The 20072-nt window shown below is 41.0% G+C and overlaps 1 protein-coding gene across 2 annotated transcripts in view; it reads right to left on the bottom strand.

The window, feature by feature from the left end:
* Positions 1 to 707: 707 nt before the first annotated feature.
* Positions 708 to 20072, bottom strand: part of FAM114A1 (family with sequence similarity 114 member A1) — a 65810-nt gene continuing 46445 nt past the window's right edge. For both annotated transcript variants that reach the window (XM_060012695.1, XM_060012694.1), the window contains exons 9-15: positions 19916 to 20039; positions 16284 to 16375; positions 13869 to 14030; positions 12885 to 13024; positions 10266 to 10338; positions 6036 to 6089; positions 708 to 4819 (exon numbers count right to left, since the gene is read on the bottom strand). In XM_060012695.1, coding sequence (XP_059868678.1) covers positions 4718 to 4819; positions 6036 to 6089; positions 10266 to 10338; positions 12885 to 13024; positions 13869 to 14030; positions 16284 to 16375; positions 19916 to 20039 — 747 coding nt within the window. In that variant the 3' untranslated portion in view covers positions 708 to 4717. The remainder of the gene's footprint in view (positions 4820 to 6035; positions 6090 to 10265; positions 10339 to 12884; positions 13025 to 13868; positions 14031 to 16283; positions 16376 to 19915; positions 20040 to 20072) is intronic.

Below are 20072 nucleotides of genomic sequence, written 5' to 3' on the forward strand. Positions count from 1 at the left end.
TTCTATGCTTGCTTTTTCCTCCAAATGCAGCTCTAGAAACCTAGTGGTGAAACCCAGGGCAAGGAGACAGACCATTTCTGAATTACCCTAAACTTCTGTTCTCAGGGAAGGCATATATGAAATGTACATATTAGTCTTTTGCAGTACGTAATTCCTTTGAGACTAATAGAAGAGACAGGCCTGTCAAGTGAGTCAGCAGTGACCAAAGGCAGACATAAGCCTTTTGCTTTTTGGCTGACAGCTCATGCAGAGAAAAATATTCTCTGGTTCAGACAAAGGTAAATGTAGCTTCAATTCCAACACAAAATTCTTTTTTTTTTTGCGGTACGCGGGCCTCTCACTGCTGTGGCCTCTCCTGTTGCGGAGCACAGGCTCCGGACACGCAGGCTCAGCGGCCATGGCTCACGGGCCCAGCCGCTCCGCGGCATGTGGGATCTTCCCGGACCGGGGCACGAACCCGTGTCCCCTGCATCGGCAGGCGGACTCTCAACCACTGCGCCACCAGGGAAGCCCCCAACACAAAATTCTTACCCTCCATAATCAGCTTCTATTCCCAGTCTACGATGACAGGAGACACTAGAAATATCAGAAACACCACTGATTTCTTACTGTTGGGTTGTAATAAGTTAATCATTGCTAAAGGTAAAATGCCCAAACGATAGAATAACTCAGATTATTTTCAGGATCTAAGCGTGCACACACACACAAAGAATTTAGATTTGTTTAATAGCAGATATTGTAGTGGAGCATCTATTTATAGGTAAATATACATAAATGAACACAAACCTGAATAAGTTATGAGATACCTAGAAAAATACAACAAATGGTTAACTTTCTTTAATGTGAAGAATGGCTGGTCTGAATCCACTCCTAGACTAGATTTTTGAATTCTAATCAACTACAAAATCAAGGCAGAATTGCAGTTCTGAACTGAATTTTCATTATGATCTCTTCTGATGTGCCTTTACAAACACAATAATTTAAGAAGCCAAGTTGAAGCCTGGATCTGAATATCAGAACGTAGGGCACACTTAAGAGGAAGACCAAAGGGTAATTTTTACATTACAAAATTTACCTTGACCTTGAAGAATAACTGCTTTTATAAAATTAAATACGGATTGAAGTCATGTGTTATGATCCACCCCATCTGTTCAGCATACATACATACATTTTTTTTTTTAGGAAAAAAGAGAAATATGCTTATTTCACATTTTTGCTGAATTACTTCATAAGATGTTATATCCTGGACCTCTGAGATGGCTGTGACTGGAATCTGCCTGCTTTTGTTTCTAGCTTAAGTGCAGCCTGGCTGGCCTGTGCAGAAGGTAATTTCCCAGACATGCAAGCCCCTAGGGGCAGCTGACTTCTACAAAGCACTGGAGACACTCTCATTTCTCGGTTGGGACTTCTACCATGTAATTCGCACTTTCCTTTGCCTTCCCAAGGCTGGTGCTTCTTCGCCTTTGAGTTCTGCAGCTGAGGTCCATGGTTCCTTTGTGGGTGCAGCTGAAGCAGCTCATTCCTGGCACTGCCCCAGTGAGCCACACTGCTCATTTAACCACAGGCTTGATGTACAGCCCAGTGTGAGACCCAGAGGAAAGAGAGGCTTCTGTCCTCGGTGGGACAGAATATTTACGCTTAGGCCTTTGCTTTAGGATTTGGGATTTTGCCCTTCAGAGCTGTATGTATCAATACCCCAAAGCAATTTTTCTTGGATGCATTTTGCTTTGAATTTGAAATATGCTTTTTATTTAATAAGGCACAGGCACAGGACTACATTCATTATTTAGACTAGAACATCTTTTGCACCTGATGTAAGGAAAAAATAAAAAACTGGCATGCATGTTCAGGGTAATTGCATAGAGTAAAATGAACCCAATTTATGTAAAGGATTATTGAAGGAATACAAAACCTACAAAGTAAGCCTGCTAAATCATTCATTCAGTAACGGATTGACATGTGCCCAGATCTGGATCCTGTGCTTTGCTAGCTTTTAAAGCAAAGCAAAGAAGCAGTTATTTAAAAGTGATGGTGGGGGCTTCCCTGGTGGCGCAGTGGTTAAGACTCCGCCTGCCAATGCAGGGGACACGGGTTCAAGCCCTGGCCCGGGAGGATCCCACATGCCGCGGAGCCACTAAGCCTGTGCACCACAACTACTGAGCCTGTGCTCTAGAGCTCATGGGCCACAGCTGCTGAGCCAGTGTGCCACAACTACTGAAGCCCACACGCCTGGAGCCTGTGCTCCACAGCAAAAGAGGCCGTTGCAATGAGAAGCCCACGCACCGCAACGAAGAGTGGTCCCCGCTCACCGCAACCAGAGAAAGCCCGCGCACAGCAACGAAGACTCAACGCAGCCAAAGATAAAAAAATAAAAAAAATAAAAGTGATGGTGCAAAACAGTATTGAAAGAGAGCAATCCTGGAGAGTGGATACATTTTAAGTGATGATTCTCTCTTAAATAATATAATTCACAGACCATGGAGCTAGGCCCCAGGAATCATCTCTTGGCCTACGTTTCCATTTGGCAACCCTTGACATTCTATCATTAAAAGATATATAAATGCAATGTAAATAATGTCAACCACTTTTAAACAAATAATTATCTCTCTTGTTCTTTCGCAGATTTCTATTTCATTTTATGATTAAAATTTTTGCTATGCACTAAATGGGTGCAGTTAGGCTTAAAGTCTAATTTTGGGAATCTAGCCCCTTTGAAACTATTGGTTTCTTTTACATTTCCAGTTATCGTCTATAAATCCATCTGATGCTAAAACATCTGATGTGAAGAAATTGTAAATCTAAACCCTTTCTTCTGCTCTATACACAAAACGTCTAAAATTTATGATGAGGCAAATGGAACACTTTCATGAGTTAACTGTTCTCTAGACTGAATAGCAGAAACATTTCAGGCAATCAAAAAGCAAGTAGGGGGACTTCCCTGGTGGCTCAGTGGTTAAGAATCTGCCTGGCAATGCGGGGGACACGGATTTGATCCCTGGTCTGGGAAGATCCCACATGCCGCAGAGCGACTAAGTCCGTGTGCCACAATGACCGAAGCCCGCATACTCTAGGGCCCGCGAGCCACAACTACCAAGCCCACGTGCCACAACTACTGAAGCCTGCGTGCCTAGAGCCCATGCTCCGCAACAAGAGAAGCCACTGCAATGAGAAGCCTGTGAACCACAATGAAGAGTAGCCCCCGCTCGCCACAACTAGAGGAAGCCCACGCACAGCAACAAAGACCCAAAGCAGCCAAAAAAAAAAAAAAAGCAAGTAGGAAAACCCAGCTTTAATTGATTCCTCAGAGAATTTTTTTTCCAGATTATAAATTCTTATATTTTCCATTTTGTTGTTTCAGGAGATACACAAATGAAATGCAGGATATTGGAAAATAAAATGCTGAGAAGTAGGATGATACAAAAATATACCTACTTTGCCTGTATGGAACTCTATCAGGGGAATAAAACCAAAAGTGAACGAGGGATTTTTTCACCCTGGCAAAAGTATAGGCTTCATCTGGCCTGGAGAGAGCCACTGTGCAAGACACCTTGTGACAGTACCTGGAGGGATGTCAGTGGGGCTCCCAGATAGGAACATTGTACAGACCCCTACCCAGAGTGACTATATGGGGCTCGGGGGGAGAAATGCCCATTGACAAGGCCTCTCCTGGCCGCAGGGTCTTCTGTGCAGCTTCCTGGATTGTGACCAATTAGTCATCCACACATCAGCATTTTCTGTCTTTAGAAGCAATCATTACATTTGCCATTGGCGAGTGTGATCTGTGTATTCGTGGAACAGCTTGACTCAACTGTAGTAGATTTAGAAATGCAGTCCTGGGGGTCTACTCTGTTGTAATTCCCTTAATTTTCTATCTGAATACTTACAAGCTTTATGATTGTGCTATTATGTACTTATAGTCATAAGAATTCAATTTTAAACAAAATATTCTTTAGTATCCTTTTTCATATGTATTTTCATCCCATATGTAAAGCTTGGGATAAAAAAGTACAATCAGTTGAAGGGTAGAACATTTTAAAAAACACTAATTTACCTTGTTCTTCAAATTTTTTAAGGTTTAAACTATTAGTATTTTAAAGCATTTTAAGAATTATTATAAATCCCCTCTCAGAATATCTGTCTCTACTGGGGTGAGATCATGTTCCTCTATTGTGAGCACACAGTAGGAACTCAATAAATGCTTGTTCTGAGAGTACATGACTATAAACAGATACTTACGTTTCTCTTTCACCATAATAGGTAATGTCTATGAGTAGTGTTATCTCTGACAGTGGCATTAATATAACAAAACTAAGTTTAGGATAAGAATTGATTTTAAGTCATACTAGAAGAATGGGAAATTTAAAAGTGGAAATATAAAGTCTAGGGTCTGTCCATGAATTTCCAAATATAACATGCTTGACCAGGAAAATAGAAATGAATATTTTGAGTGAACTCCAGATAAAGGAAATTATCAATACAAAGCCATGTAAATTTAAATTAACATAAAGGAAACATAATTACTTGTAAAAACAACCGTATACATTAAGAGAAATGATACTGTCTTTGAACTTGCATTCTCAATCTGTCTGTGCAAAATTGCTTGTAGTGTCTCCAAACAGGCATCTGTGGTCAGATGCGTCGAAAACATTCCATGAAATGGTATATGTCAGAGCAACAGAGCCTGCTGTTTCCTTTAACTAGATGGAGTCTGGCCAGGTCATGGCTGTGCTTTGGAACGACTCGTCTGGATGTGTGAAACCTGCAGGACAGGCAGCAGCAGCTGGAAGGCATCCTGTATGTATGTGGTGCTATTGCAGCCCTATGAAGGGAGAAAATTGTGGTTGGAGGGTTATTGTCAGAGTTCCAGCTTGACAATTCCTCCCATTTGATAATGTTCCTTCTCCTCATACCCCACACTATTTTAGAATATTTTTCTTTTAATGTTGGTGCTTAAAAAAGATATAAACACATTTCTTTGGATGTTTCTATTCTGTCTCTGACTGCCTGGGTTTCCTTTTAGCTGCGTCCTCCAGAACCTGCCTCTATGGTTCCTTGTCTCTTCTTGTCAACTCCATCCCCCTCTGTGGCTTTGTCTTAAACGATAACATTTGTTGTCACCACATTGTTATTCTTGTACCTTGGTAGTTTCCCTTAACGATAACACCCAATTCCTAAACGCATTGCTATAAATACATAGGTAGCCCTCCCTGACTTTTGTAATTTCCAAATTTTGCATTTGACAGGTACTTCAGACAGCAAGAAACTACTGTATATGCATTGCCCATGTTCAAACTCAACTTGTCAACACCTTGTGGCTTCAGTGGGGTGCCCTGGGGCTACAGATGTGCCAGTTCCTTAGAGATGGTCCCTAATAGAAGGTTTTCCCCACTAATTACAGGTGGAACACAGTGCCTCTAAGTCAAGAATGAGGCCTCCTGGGCTTCTCTTCTTCGATCTTACATCGTTACTTCTGGCAAAGCCACAGCTGTACGGGGCAGCTGCATGTCCATGTTACAATGTCCTGGTGGGTGGGCAGGCCACGGAGTGAGCGGTCACAGAGGGTCTTGCCTCTGGTCACTGAACGGGCAGATGATAAACATTCTACTTGTCATTTTTGCCAGTCTGGAGCTTAGACCTAGCTAAACTCAAGGTTATGTAAATGGAGGGAAGTCCCCATTTTTATGAAAATCACCACTGAGCAAGAATACCTCATTGCAGCCAGTTATCACAGTGTTAAATCTGGTGTCAAACTTGGCAGCAGAAATGTGCTTCTGTCGGGGGGAAACAGCAACAGAAATAACATGCGAGCTTAGCGTTTCTCTTTATAATCAGAATTCTTGAAAATGAGGTATTGCTGCTTCACCCGAGGGTTTACAGCTGGTTTAACTACACAAATGTACTCAGAAAAGACTGCAGACGATAAAATTTAGAATTGCAATAACACTTGCTGCCTGGGAGAAATACACACACAAAAAAAATGTAGCTCTAACATTTGCTTTGATTCAGAAGCACTTTCGCTCCAGGAGGCCACTTACCTCTAACAGTACACTATTGATCATGGGGTTAAGGACCTCAGCCTTCTTGTTGCTCTGTGGAATCAAAAGGATGAAATTGACAGATTAGGTGCTCATACTCCAAGGCTTTCCCAGAAAATGCAGATGCTGGCTTTGTTGAGGAATCTCTTAGAGAAGAAGGGGAGAAGTGGAATGCTTACTACAGACAAGGCTTCATATTTGGTGCTTCCCCTACACGATCATTTAATTTTGACAGAAATCTTAGGAGGTAGGTAGGTACCATGATAACCCCGATTTAAAGATGAGAAAATAGGGGACGTCCCTGGCGGTCCAGTGGTTAAGACTTCGCCTGCCAGTGCAGGGGGTGCGTGTTCAATCCCTAGTTGGGGAGTTGGGGAGCTAAGATCCCACATGCCTTGCTGCCAAGGAACCAAAACATAAAACAGAAGCAATATTGTAACAAATTCAATAAAGACTTTAAAAATGGTCCACATCAAAAAAAATCTTAATAAAAAAATTTAAAAAAATAAAGATGAGAAAATAGTAATCAGGAAGGTTGAGTAACTTGCTTAAGGTCATGTAGCTAGAAATTTACACTCAGACCTTTTAAACTACTTAAAGCTCGTAGCAGGTCTGGGATTAGGGGGAGGTGAGTGAGGCTGAGTTGTACAGGGTCGGATTCAGTCTTTATTTAAATTTTTGATATTTTGTTCATCATGATTTTTTGGTGTTAATTTTGATTTTTAAAATACTGCATTAAAATATTTATCTAGATGACTGAGGTTGTTTCTTTGTCTCTTTTTGTGGGGGGGGGAGTCCCCTTAAATTTGGTAGACATGTTATGTACTTTTACTTGCCTACCCTAGTTCCAGACCTGGTCTGTAGTCTTTTTTCTTTTAAATGCAAACACGGGTACTTGATTATAGGGTGTGTCTTCAAGGTTGGCAGTAAAGTTAAAACACTCTTAAATATAACTTGCAAACAGGTCAGCATATCCCAGTTTGCAAAACATGGAAAACGCAGAATACAGAACCTGATATTAAGTAGGTGTTCAAAAAGTGGGAGTCAGTGTTCATGTCGCCGTTATTATTATGTCCAGTCTTCTCTATCTAAAATGTTCAATCCACTCTTAGACAATAAATAATTACAGGGACTAGAAAGAAGAGGGCAGTCTTAATAGGCTGCTTTCCCTCACTGTACTTGAAAGACTTTATGACAAACAAAAGTATATAAATGAACTATTTCTTCCCAGAGCAGCCCACTTTCACTGACATTACTCTACCGAGGGTTAAGTAATGTCCTACTGGGGAAACCAGAATGGAGTCTTGGGAAAAACTCTTTAAAAACCCAGTCATTTTAGTAAGTAACCAGAAAATCCATTATGGTTTGCTTTCATGTTTATTTGATTATCAATAAACCTCTAAAATATAATCAAAATGAGGGCAATAAAATGGCATCGGTTTTCAGAATCAATGAGATGTGCAAGCAATTTAAATAGAGTCTGGAGAGCAATATATACTCATTAACTTCAAGTTATGAATAATGGTTCTTTTAGAGAATACAAACAATGACGATGTGAATGATTCATCACAGCACAAGATGAGAGGTACTGTTGTCGTGAGATGGTATTTCAGTAAACTCCATTTAGACTTGGCTTTTTCTTTCTCCAAACGATAATCTGTGTGTTCCTGATTGTGTTCATACAAACATTTGGACACAAGTGTGTGTGTGTGTATTTTTTTTCTTTTTTCTTTCTTTTGCGGTACGCAGGCCTCTCACTGTTGTGGCCTCTCCCGCTGTGGAGCACAGGCTCCGGACGCGCAGGCTCAGCGGCCGTGGCTCACGGGCCCAGCCGCTCCGCGGCATGTGGGATCTTCCCGGACCGGGGCAGGAACCCGTGTCCCCTGCATCGGCAGGTGGACTCTCAACCACTGTGCCACCAGGAAAGCCCTGTGTGTGTGTATTTTATGTGTGTGTATTTATTCAAGTACACATTTATCTGCTAGAGCTTTGCTACTCAAAATGTAGGATATGAATTAGGAGCACTGTTACCACTTGGGAGTTTGTTAGAAATGCAGAATCTCAGTCCTCATCCTAGACCCACTGAATCAAAATCTGCATTTAATAAGCTCTCTAGGTTATTTGCTTGCACATTAAGGTTTGAGAAGCACTGTGCTGGAATACAATACATTAAACGGAATAGAAAGCAATACCATGAATATCACCCACTAACATAAATCAATTAATGTTTAACATGAATCATATAAAACATATAACACACATAGACACAGACATATACATCCTCATCACTAGGCAACCGTAGAGAACCAAACAGTTAGCTGTCTGTCTGCTGTGTCTGATGGGCAGCCAACTGGGAGTTGAGTCAACTGGGTGAATCGTTCACCCTTCTGAGACTCAGTTTCTCAGGTAGTAAACTGGAAAGAGCGAGAAGAGGGTACAGTAGAGCCTTGGGAAGCTGAGTCGCCAAGGTCATTCCATCCTGATTAAGAGCTCACACCTCTCTGTAAATCTAGCAGTTACACCAAAGTCCATGGGCATCAGTTAACTTAGATGATGCCAATCACATAAATGTATTTTATCAAGCCTATCCTATCAATGAGCTTCTACCCTCCCCCTTCACTCTGCCTGTTTACAGTGAAGCTCTATTGCTGAAGGCCTGAAATTAGACAAATATAAAAGCTGGTCTTTTACAAAATAGGAGAAGCAAACCATATGCTTTGACAGCAGAATGAATAGTTGGTATGTAACTCATCCTTTATCAACTAAGCCACTTACAGAAGTCTGAGAGGCACACAAATCGGACAGCCCAGTCCACAATCATTTTTGCTTCTTTTGAGACCTGCTCTTTGCCTGGGGTGGGGGTGCGAAGAGGTGTACCCCAGCAGCAAAGTAGGTCTACATGATACGACCCTGTCCTCATCACTACTGGAGACACCAAGATGCATATCTGAGCCTTTCAAACCTTCTCACCCAGGATCCTGGAATTTGAATGAAGAGAACCAGGAACTGCTGTAGTTGAGTCACATTAATAACAACACTTCAGAGAGAAGGTACATGAGCTCTGGTGATGGGTCCCCCACGGCTGCTCATATACCTCCACTACCTTTAATAAGCTCCCCTTTCTGTCTAAATTATTTAGTGCTTGTTTCTGTTACTTTGTGCTAGGAAGAGATATGTTGAAGTCCTAACCTCCAGTATATCAGACTGTGACCTTATTTGGAGATAGGGTGTTGCAGATTCAATTAGATAAGATGAGGTTGTACTGGTCATACCTTAATCCAATATGACCACTGTCCTTATAAGAAGAGGGAAATGTGGGCACAGACACACACACAGGGAGGATGATGTGAAGATAGAGAAAGAAATGGGGGTTACACTGCTGCAAGCTAAAGAATGCCTGGGAAGCTGGAAGAGGCAGAGAAGGGTCCTTCCCTAGTGGCTTCAGAAGAAGCATGGCCCTGCCAATACCCTACTTTCAGACTTCTAGCCTCCAGAATGGTGAGACAATACATTTCTGTTGTTGAAGTCACCCAGTCTGTGGTACTTGTCAAGGCAGCCCTAGGAAACTAATTCATTTGTAACCCAAACACCCTAGCTAAAACAGGAAGTGAAACTTGCTGTTTCTCTTGTAAAGAATCATCTGCCTTTGCATCCAGGGCCTTAAAAGGAAAAGAAGAAAGGTTGAAAAGGAATAATTGCCACTGTCTTCTCCAATCCCATTAGGTTGAGTTACAAAACATGACTGATTTCTAAAGAAAAGAACCAGAAGCCACAGCTCCAAATGAATGCCGAACCTTTCAAAATTGTTGCCTTGGGAACAGAAACACTTCTACAGATTGGTGAAATTTTTTTCTTTTGGTCAAAGTTGAAGTGTAACAATAAAGCAGAATTATTTTACTAGAGATTGTGGAATTATATATCGCAGATGTTAAATAATAGAAGGAACCTTAGTGAACAAATAAAGGAAATGAGGCCCAGAGAGGTTTGAAAATCCACCCAATACCCTGTATGTCTGATATGGTCGCATCAGGGCTAGAACTCAGTCAGATGAGAGCCTTAAGCTGCCTATAGCTAAAGAAGATGCTCAGGTCTCATTTTAGCAAATGTCCCGGCAGAGCTTCTGCTCTGTGGAGCTATCAAAGAAGGTACTATGTCCTCCACTTCATATCACAGCCCCATGTAGGCCTTCCCCTCAAAAAGGTGAAAAAAGAACCAGTATCATAATCTTACCCCAACAGTGGTTAAAGAATTTGTGAACTTCTTTGATAAGGAGGCCACTTCCTTGCACATTGCAGTAGTTAATCTGAAAGAAGAAAAAAAGAGATTTGGGTATTTTTAATAAAGAAAAATAATTGTATTGTTAATACAATTATTGATATTAATACAGTATTCCCTTTAAAAGAAGGGCACTCAAGTTTGAAGATGCTCTGTAGAAATATTTTCCTCAGTATTCTTCCATGATTCACAATCACAGTTTAATCTAATTCTCACCCTACCTCTTTATCGAAGCAAAGGCATATGCAGGAAAATACCAGGCTTGAGCTCCACAAGGGGTATAAAACTCTTGCCAAGGGACTTTTCTCCAGCATTGTTCATTTGAAAATAATAATGAACATTCACTGAGATACTATGTTAAATACTTTGATATGCATAATCACATTTAATCTGCATAATGACCTGATTAGGGTCCATTATTATTCCCATTTTATAGATGAAGAAATTCAAACTCAGATGTCTCTTCATATCTTGATTATGGGTTTTTTTTTTTTTTTTTTTCGGTACGCGGGCCTCTCACTGTTGTGGCCGCTCCCATTGCAGAGCACGGGCTCTGGATGCGCAGGCCCAGCGGCCATGGCTCACAGACCCAGCTGCTCCGCGGCATGTGGGATCTTCCCGGACTGGGGCATGAACCCGTGTCCCCTGCACTGGCAGGCAGACTCTCAACCACTGCGCCACCAGGGAAGCCCTTGATTATGTTTTTATGAGATGCCGCAAAATAAAGATCCTGTAGAATATGTTTTTTAAGACTTACATCAAATACATCAAAACTTTACCCCAATGTTTATTCCAGCCATCACGCCTAGGACTTTACCCCAAGAAAATAATGCAAGATAGATACAAATATTTAACAAAGCAATGTTTGTCATAACATTATAGATGATGACAAAAGCTGAAAACAATCTACCTAACAATGGTGCATTTTGCCTGATTTTTTTAAACAATAAGTATGTAAGACTTTTATGAAGTGATTAAAATGCTATTGGCAAAACAATAACTCCAAGTTAAGAATCTTACATGTTAAAAGATCTAGTGATGTCAGTAGAGGCAAGTTTTGTTCTGATAAATAGGGGTTCTGTCTAAGCTATGTATTCAGGTTTGTTGAGCTATATCCATCTATCCCTCCTTCCACTCATCTATCCATCCAACTACTCATCCATCCACCCAACCATCCAAAACTTATCTGCAGGAAGGGTCAGGAGTAAGGCCAAGAGATAGCAAAGAGCAGTTCTGCCTATGTTCTTGGGCAGGTGGGTGGAAAGGCACTTACTGTACAGACATATATGAGGCCTTATTACATTTTGCTTGGAGTAGCTTGGTAAGGTTGGGACAATCAGGGGCTGAGAATCAGACAGGAGCTAAGGGTAAGGTTCTGCTTTCCATACTCAGAAACTTCTGACTTCAGCCCTCCTCTTTCCAATCAGCATGCTAATATAAAACAGTACTCAGATGTTTTCCTCAATACTTGAAACTTTTCCTATGTCGCCCTTTCCTCTTCCTTCTTTACGTCGAGACAAGTACATATTCTTTGCAGGCATTTTAAGGGCAGGATTGTGCAGTGCTTATAATATCTTGGATTTTCACATGTTTAGATAGGAAAATCTACACTAGATCACAAATCTGTACAAGTGAGGAAAAATGCCATCAGAGACACTAATAATGACTTTTTGGAAGGTCCTTCCACCAAAAATTTGCTCCCCAACCTACAATGCCAAATGTAGTAGTAAGTGAAGACTAGTTAGCTAGCAAGTGAGTGAATGTGTTGAGATGTGTGTGTGTGTGTGTCTGTGTGTGTGTCCCCATATATTTTTAGGAGGCTCTTATTTGGGCTCCTGTGTCTATATAATAATGAGAGGGCGTTTGGACCTGTGCTGATTTTCTATACCATAGCTTACAGTCATATGTGTAAAAGTTAATGGCTTATTCTTCAGCTCCATAATCAATTATTTTAATGAACGCTCCATACCAGCTATTTTCATGTGTATAACATTATATATATATACACGTTTTTATTTCACTAAACTAATAATAGTAGCTTACTGAAGAATAAACATATGATAGCAAATATGCACGCAAAAGCAATCCACGGTGAACTGGCTTATGTTAGTGACCATCATTGCCAGAATTCAGAACATGCAGAGCTTGTGTAAGTCCCTCGGAACAGTGGGGGTGTGTTTGCATATTTCTGTGAAACTAGTTGAGAAGGTCCATTAAGGTGTCTTTTATCTGTGTGGCATGTTGAAAATGTAATTATATTCAAAGGTCTGTACTTTCAAGATTCTGATCTATTAAAAGAAACACTTAGCTCTGAATGATTTAGGGTGTCTTCCCTCAAATCTCTTCATAAATAATTCCTGGAATGTCTAGCTAATTATTACTGTTCTCGCTAACTTGGCTCATTTCTTAAGAGAGTTCTTAATTCTTAAGATGACCACAGAACAATGGAATTAGTTGACATAAAATCTGAATCTTTAGTAGCTGAGGGTGTATGCGTGTGTGTGCGTGTGTGTGTGCATTTGAATGGCACGTATACATAAAATTGGAAAAATAAGAATTAAAAGTAACATTTACTTTATCAGAACTTTTGCTTGGTCGTGAGCTGGTTTTTCCTCTTCTTGTCCATGAAGAATTAATTCTGCTACTTTATGAAGCTGCTCAATACAGCGAGCTGTTACTTCTGCCAGGCTTTCGATGGACTGCATGTATGCTTCCTGAAAGCAAAAAGTACAAGTCAGAAAATTATTCATGGAGAAGATGCTTTCTAAAAAACTCCTGTGACATTAAAACAATTACATAATTCCTGGAAAAAATCCCCCAAAACAAATATGACCTGAAAAAATTTACCCAAAGATTAATGGGTGTACCTAAGACTTTTCTAAGTGGAAATACTACCATAAAACAGAAGTGTCACCAGGTCCCAGGGACATAACAAGCCTTCTTCACAGCTGGGTCCCCAGTTCTCAGAGCAGTGCTGGGCACACAACAGACATGAAAGCGTGTGGAAGGGTGGCTGAATTGAACAGACCTCAGTGGACATTTTTCTTTAGAGCGATCTAATTTGAAATTTTCCTTCTCTAAAATTAAAATTCAACGTAAAATGAAGTTATTACAAACTCATTTGTGAACATAGGCAGATTATAAATTATGCACATATAAATTTATTAAACTACAGAATAAAAACTGTGGCAATGAAATTCTTTTTTGGAAAAAGCTTCAATTACCTCATTAGTTATGGGGCATAAGGACATGTTATGGTTACAAATTTGATATGATGGAATTTTACCCTAAAGATAAATCAACTATGTTCTTAAATATCTTTTTTCCTTTAAATTATAACTGTAACGCTATGGAGGAAAGCTACAATATCTATGCTAAATCATGAAATGTCCTGGTATAGAGAAATTTTAGTGTTTATTACGTTAATACTCATATTTCTATAGTGTAGAATAGGGTATAAATGAAAATGAAATGGCTTTGCCTCACTTAAAATTAGGCTGCTAATAAAATGAACATAATATTACTGCTCTTTAGGCAGACGATCTGTAATGCGTTTACCTCAACTGTCTTAGTTTTCCTTTCTTCCTTCTTGTCTTCTTCGGGGTTTTCAGGTTTCTCTTCCTTTTCTTCCTTCTCTGTTGTGTCCTCTGACTCTTCGGCCACGTCTACTGGCACCACAGTTTGATCCTCTTCCACCCAGTCATGAGCTTTTTTCATGGCCTGCAAAGGCCCCCAACCAAAGCAATACGTTTATTGTACAAATATGGAGACACAAAAGCCAATCCCACGACTTGGATCAAACCCTAAACCGCCAAGGGTGGTTCTCTGTACATTTAAAGAGTGATGGGGCAATTCCTCAACTTCCTTAAAAACACCTTGTTATTGCTTTCTGGTAAAAAATACAGTAAGAAAAAGGGACAGAGTAGAAAGAATGTATGGAGAGAAAACTGCAGGGCCTGAAGAATTTTTGGTAAAGCATTCTAAAATGATACTCAGGGCTTCCCTGGTGGCGTAGTGGTTAAGAATCCACCTGCCAATGCAGGGAACACGGGTTCGAGCCCTGGTCCGGGAAGATCCCACATGCCGCAGAGCAACTAAGCCCGTGCGCCACAACTACTGAGCCTGCGCTCTAGAGCCCGCGAGCCACAACTACTGAGCCCGTGTGCCACAACTACTGAAGCCTGTGCGCCTAGAGCCTGTGTTCTGCAACAAGAGAAGCCACTGCAATGAGAAGCCCTCTCACCGCAACAAAGAGTAGCCCCTGCTCACCGCAACTAGAGAAACTCTGTGCACAGCAACAGAAGACCCAATGCCGCCAAAAGATAAATAAATAAAATCTTAAAATAAAAATAAAATGATACTCAGATAGGAATAAAAATGACCGTCACTTTGGAAAAGCCATAGTATATTTTTCACTTTTTGTGACCAACTGTAAAATTTCATATATATATATATATATATATATGAAATTTAGCCAGGGTCATTGCTAAAGCCAATTTCCTCATCTGCTATGTCTCATGAAGCCCTTAATATTTCATGAACCTAATAATGTATCGCACCGGAAGATGAAGGATGGCTCTGCTCCTCTCCAGCCATGCCAGAACCTCGCAGGGCGGGGTCGGGGGGTGGGAACAAGAGAAGAACTGTGATGAATTTCACTTCACATGAGTGCAGTTTGAGCAACTTGTGGCCTTAAAAGTTTTTGAACAAGCAGACACCACCTTCCCTATCTGTTACTCCCTGAATTTTGAAAGGGCGGACTTATCAGCTTTTATATTATAGTTTAAGCTGTTTGCTTAAGTTGCGTCTGAGCTTATGCAAAACTTACTTCTCATTTGAAAGCCTGCATGTCAAAGTTTAATGTGTCATGGTGTTGATGGCAAGTTAATGGGGAGAAGATTAGGGGAGACAAAACCTAACAAACCATGCTTGGTGTGTCCTCTTTTAGGGACAAAGGTTTACCTACGTAAATAAGCCAGTGAGACCTCGGAGGCACCACACACACTCTCTGAGCTGCTGCAGGTGCTGTGTGGAGATGAACGAGGCAATTTCCCTGCTGTGTTCAAGTCACTGGCCTGCCAGAATCAGTGACCTCTATCAGAGATAAAGAAATTGCTCATCTCTCCACCTCACTGCCTCAGTCTGCCCTTTCCTCACCCACCTTGATGAGTGAGGACCTGTGTCAACCACCGATCGCTAAAGAGAAGAAAGAGAGCGGGTGGTGGTGGGATGAACTGGGAGACTGGGATTGACATGTATACACTGATGTGTATAAAATGGAGGACTCATAAGAACCTGCTGTATAAAAAACTAAATAAAATAAATTCAAAAAAAAAAAGAGAAGAAAGAGAGAATGGGAAAAATGACAGTTTTAAGTAATTAATGATCAGTGACCTCATTAAGAAATGCCATCGCAAGACCTTGTAGGAACTTGCAAAACATCCAGTGTTACTCTCAGAGGAAGCCAGACAGCGAAAACTCAGATGGTCTTAGACACGACGAAGCACCGGCTTTCCCGTGGGAGGGGTTGTGTGAGTGGCCTGGCTCTGGCAGATGTGCTTTCTCTGCCTAATGCTGGCATGTCACTTTCGAGGGGAGGGGAGATGGAATTTGAAAAAGCCCTTTGGTGATTCTGCACCTTCTTTCCTCCTCTAGGCTGAGGGTAACCACTGATCTGATCTAAGACCCTATCTTAAGGAGAAATGACTTGTTCAAGGTCACAAGGTAATTACCAGTGAAACTGCAACTAAAATGCAGGTCTCGCGACACAGCCTAGCAGGTTCTCCGCAGCCACATTTCATGATGTTGCCTCCTCGAATCTTAATTACTGACCTGGGACTCCCCTCCCGCTATGTGCCATTGGGACTTGGGGTTTTTCTATTTCAGGTGGATTTCTGGATTTTACAACCGAGACCTTTAAAAAAAAACAAAAAAAAACCAACGAGCAAAAACTGAGATTCATATGGTGCTGACCTTATTGAGTTTGTCAGGCGTGGCCGCAACATGCAATTCAAAGAGAAGCTCTGTAAGCATGCTAGCAAATTCTTCTCCCTCTTCTTCTATCCCTGGAAATAGAAAATGACAGAAGTAAGAAGCATGATTTATTTTTCATCCTTCAGAATGTGGCAGCTCCCCCAACCTTACAGCCCACAGTCAGAGTATAAGTGGGGGCAGCAGCAGCCCGCCCTCCAGCCGCTGGGCAAAGACGAGTTGTGCCCATGTATGAGCACAGAGGCGAGGCAGCAGGCTGCAGCTGGGCGAGGGGCTGGTGGAGCCTTGCTGCTCGCAGCTCTAGCTGGGGCACCCCTGGGCTGGCCCGAAGGGCACGTGAGGGCAGGGAGGGACCTACTGGTCTTGTTCACAGCTGTAGGTGGTCAGTAGCTGTTTGCTAAATGACTGAATGAACAAATGAATGACCCTTCTCAGGCTTGAGAGCCCTGGGACAACACTGTGTTTATGACTTACAGTACTGTTATGCTTAGCATTGCAACCCTTAATGATACTCAGGGTACCCTTTTAGGTCCACAAAGCCACAGTACTGAGCAAGCAGAATTTTGTAAACACTAGAGTCTTATATAAACTATATTGTTAAGTGTTACAAAGATATAAACATAGGGAGATTAAAAATATTTGAGAGTAATCAACACTAAATTAGGATACACGTACTCTCTGTAGCTCCAGCTTTTAAATGTGCATTCGTTCTATAGGACAGAGAAATACACCAATAACTTGTAGCAAATGTTTTAGGAAAATCATCACAGAGAAAAATGGATATAAATAAAAAACAGATGTTAAAGAATGTTGCAACAAAGAATACCTATGACTACAATTCTTGGTCTGTATGTGTGGCCGAGAAGATCTGCACCAAGTCAATAAAAAGAGAAAATATCTTTTAAAAATCTTTTCACAATAGTGGTAAACCAAATTAGAGACCCACGGCAGTGTGATAAAATTACACTCTGCTGGTAGGACAAACATGCAAATCATTAGCTAATGTTATTAAACGCAGAGGAGCCCAATATTAAATTTATCTAAAAATGATAGTTCACTACATTTTCTAAGACTACCAAATAAATTATTTAGGTGTTAGGGGGCTTTTAGGAATGCAAGTGCTTACAAGAAAAAATATGATGAGAATGCTGTGGTTTCTCCCAGAATTTTGCTCCTGGATTGTCTGCTCTCCCTCACTAATGAGATTGCTCTCGACAGCTTTTAGTTAATCCCTCACCTTTCTGGAGTTGTAACACTCCATCATATTGGATTGATTTAATGACAACCCTGCTATTCTTCTCTCCTATTCTTCTTTAGGTGTCTAAATGACATTTATTTATTAAATTAAGTTAATTAAAAGTAATTGTGTTTTGATAATCTGGAACTGCCCTTTAGGAAAATGGACATATTATGGGAGGTAACACGGTTCCATCACTTAAAGAGAGATTAATCTACCATTTCTTTCTTTTTTTTTTTTTTGTGGTACGTGGGCCTCTCACTGTTGTATCCTCTCCCGTTGCGGAGCACAGGCTCCGGATGCGCAGGCTCAGCAGCCATGGCTCACAGGCCCAGCCGCTCCGCAGCATGTGGGATCTTCCCGGACCGGGGCACGAACCCGTGTCCCCTGCATCGGCAGGCGGACTCTGAACCACTGTGCCACCAGGGAAGCCCAATCTACCATTTCTTAAGCATGCTGTTCAGGACTTCAATTTTTTTTTTTTTTTGGTCATATTAAAAAATCTCCATTTACTGAAGCTCTATATTAACACCGGAACATAACACATATAGTAACATTTTCTATTTAACAGTATTGAATCAAGTTTTCTCTCCAAGAAATTGCACTAGTTGGGGATGCCATACTGCATTCACTTACACTGGAAACAATATTTCTTTGATGTTAGGGAGAATTTGGGATCCTGTTTTTATCCGTTCTGAATGACACCCCCAGTAAGGCAAAGGTCTACCTCAGGTATCATAAACTGAAGAAAAATAGCCTGTATCTTTTTGGTGATTGTTACTCTGGAAAAGAGGCATCTACATTAGCTCATCTTGGGTTCAGAATACTAGTTGCATGACCTTTGACAGCTAGTATCTTAGTTTCTTCATTATTAAAGCAAAGACAAGATTGTCATCCTTTGTGACTTTGTAGAAACACACAAATGCTCAAAACCATTGTTCTCCATCTGTCTCTTTGATCTTGACCTTTTCCTATGCTTCAGTATAATTGATTCTTCTATTTTGATGCAGTGAGCATATCTCATTAAACTGAAGGCACATGAGGTCAGCATGCGGGGCTAAAGCGGGAGATAGTATTTAAAAGACAGTTTGCAAATGCTTAGAACAATTTTGCCCCGAGCATCTAGGCTGAAGCATTTGAGCTCTTGTGTTTGAGCTTTGATTAAAGATATGTAACACGTCTGGGCACAAAATGCTTCCAGAGAGTGATGTACATGCTATGCATGTACACTATCACAAGTACAATTGTAAATAAAAGTTGTAACTTATTGCATCTTTACTATTTTCCTGGAATTGTGTTAGCACTTTTAATAATAATAACAGCTAACACTTCGAGCAGTTCTGTGTGCCAGGCTCTGTAATATGTTTTTGCATATATTATCTAATTTGATCCTTACAATAGCCCTTAGGAATAGGTATCACTGTCTCCATTTTACAGGTAAGATACTGAATTTCAGAAAGGTTATATAACTTGTTCAAGGACAAATAGCAAGTAAGTAGTGAAAATGTTGCAAATAAGACCCTTCAGATGATCCCAGGAGAAGCCAGCCTTGTGTGTCCAAGGTTGCTTAAGTTTTCAGCGTAACCTACGTGAAACAACTGTCTAGTGCCTGGTGATGACGTCAATCACTCTCCATGTACACAACAAATGCTTTACTATATTCTGCTCCCAAATGGACAACTTCATCATTAAGCACGTCCAACTTTGGGAACCTCTTCTCCTCTCTCAAGGAAGCCTTGCTTCTCACAAAATACGTTCTAGTCTCCTTGGGGTCATGTCATCGTCTGGCTGGAAGAGCGTGTACCTGGCTCACTTTAGTGATTGACTAAATCAATCAAACCTGACAAATCATGCCTTGATGCACCCTGTGCCTTTGTATTTTTTGGGTGACGTGTAGGCCACTTACAAATACACCCTAACTCCTACACACAGAAATTAAAAGGAAGAAGAAAAATATGAAAAGAAATCCATTGAAAGACCTGCCCACCATCAAGATCAACCACATTCAACAACTTCCACGTGCAGGTAAAAAATCAGACACTGGAGCATAAACTCCAGTCATCAGGGCCCTGTTGAGTGCACTGTGCTCTTTGTTCACTTGACCAGATGCATTTGCTGTGTGCCTGTGACATGACAGGGACACCAGAGAAATAAAGGTGCCTCACTCAGCAGTTCCCACCCAAAGGACAGGAGGGCTATAGGTCAATGTGACCAGCTCCTGTAAAAAGAGCAGATGCACAGAGAATTTGGAAGTGAGCAGGAGAAGCACCTGAATTAAGTAATTCTCTCCTGTTCAAAGGGCTATGCTTATTAACAGCAGTTTCTAAGGACGGCACCAATCGTTTGTCTTGTTATTTAACTGGCTACTTTCCTTTACCTTGCACTTCTTGATTCTCTTCATTCTCTAATTCTTTGGCTGCAAAGATGTCTTTAATGGAAATTAGGTCATTTTTTAAGACTTCCAGCTTCTCTCCATCAAGTGATGCTAAAAATGACTGAACCTGAAAAAAAGAAATAGGTCAGCATAACTCTCA

Source organism: Delphinus delphis, chromosome 5 (genome assembly GCF_949987515.2).
Source record: "Delphinus delphis chromosome 5, mDelDel1.2, whole genome shotgun sequence".
In the NCBI taxonomy this organism is placed as follows: Eukaryota; Metazoa; Chordata; class Mammalia; order Artiodactyla; family Delphinidae; genus Delphinus; species Delphinus delphis.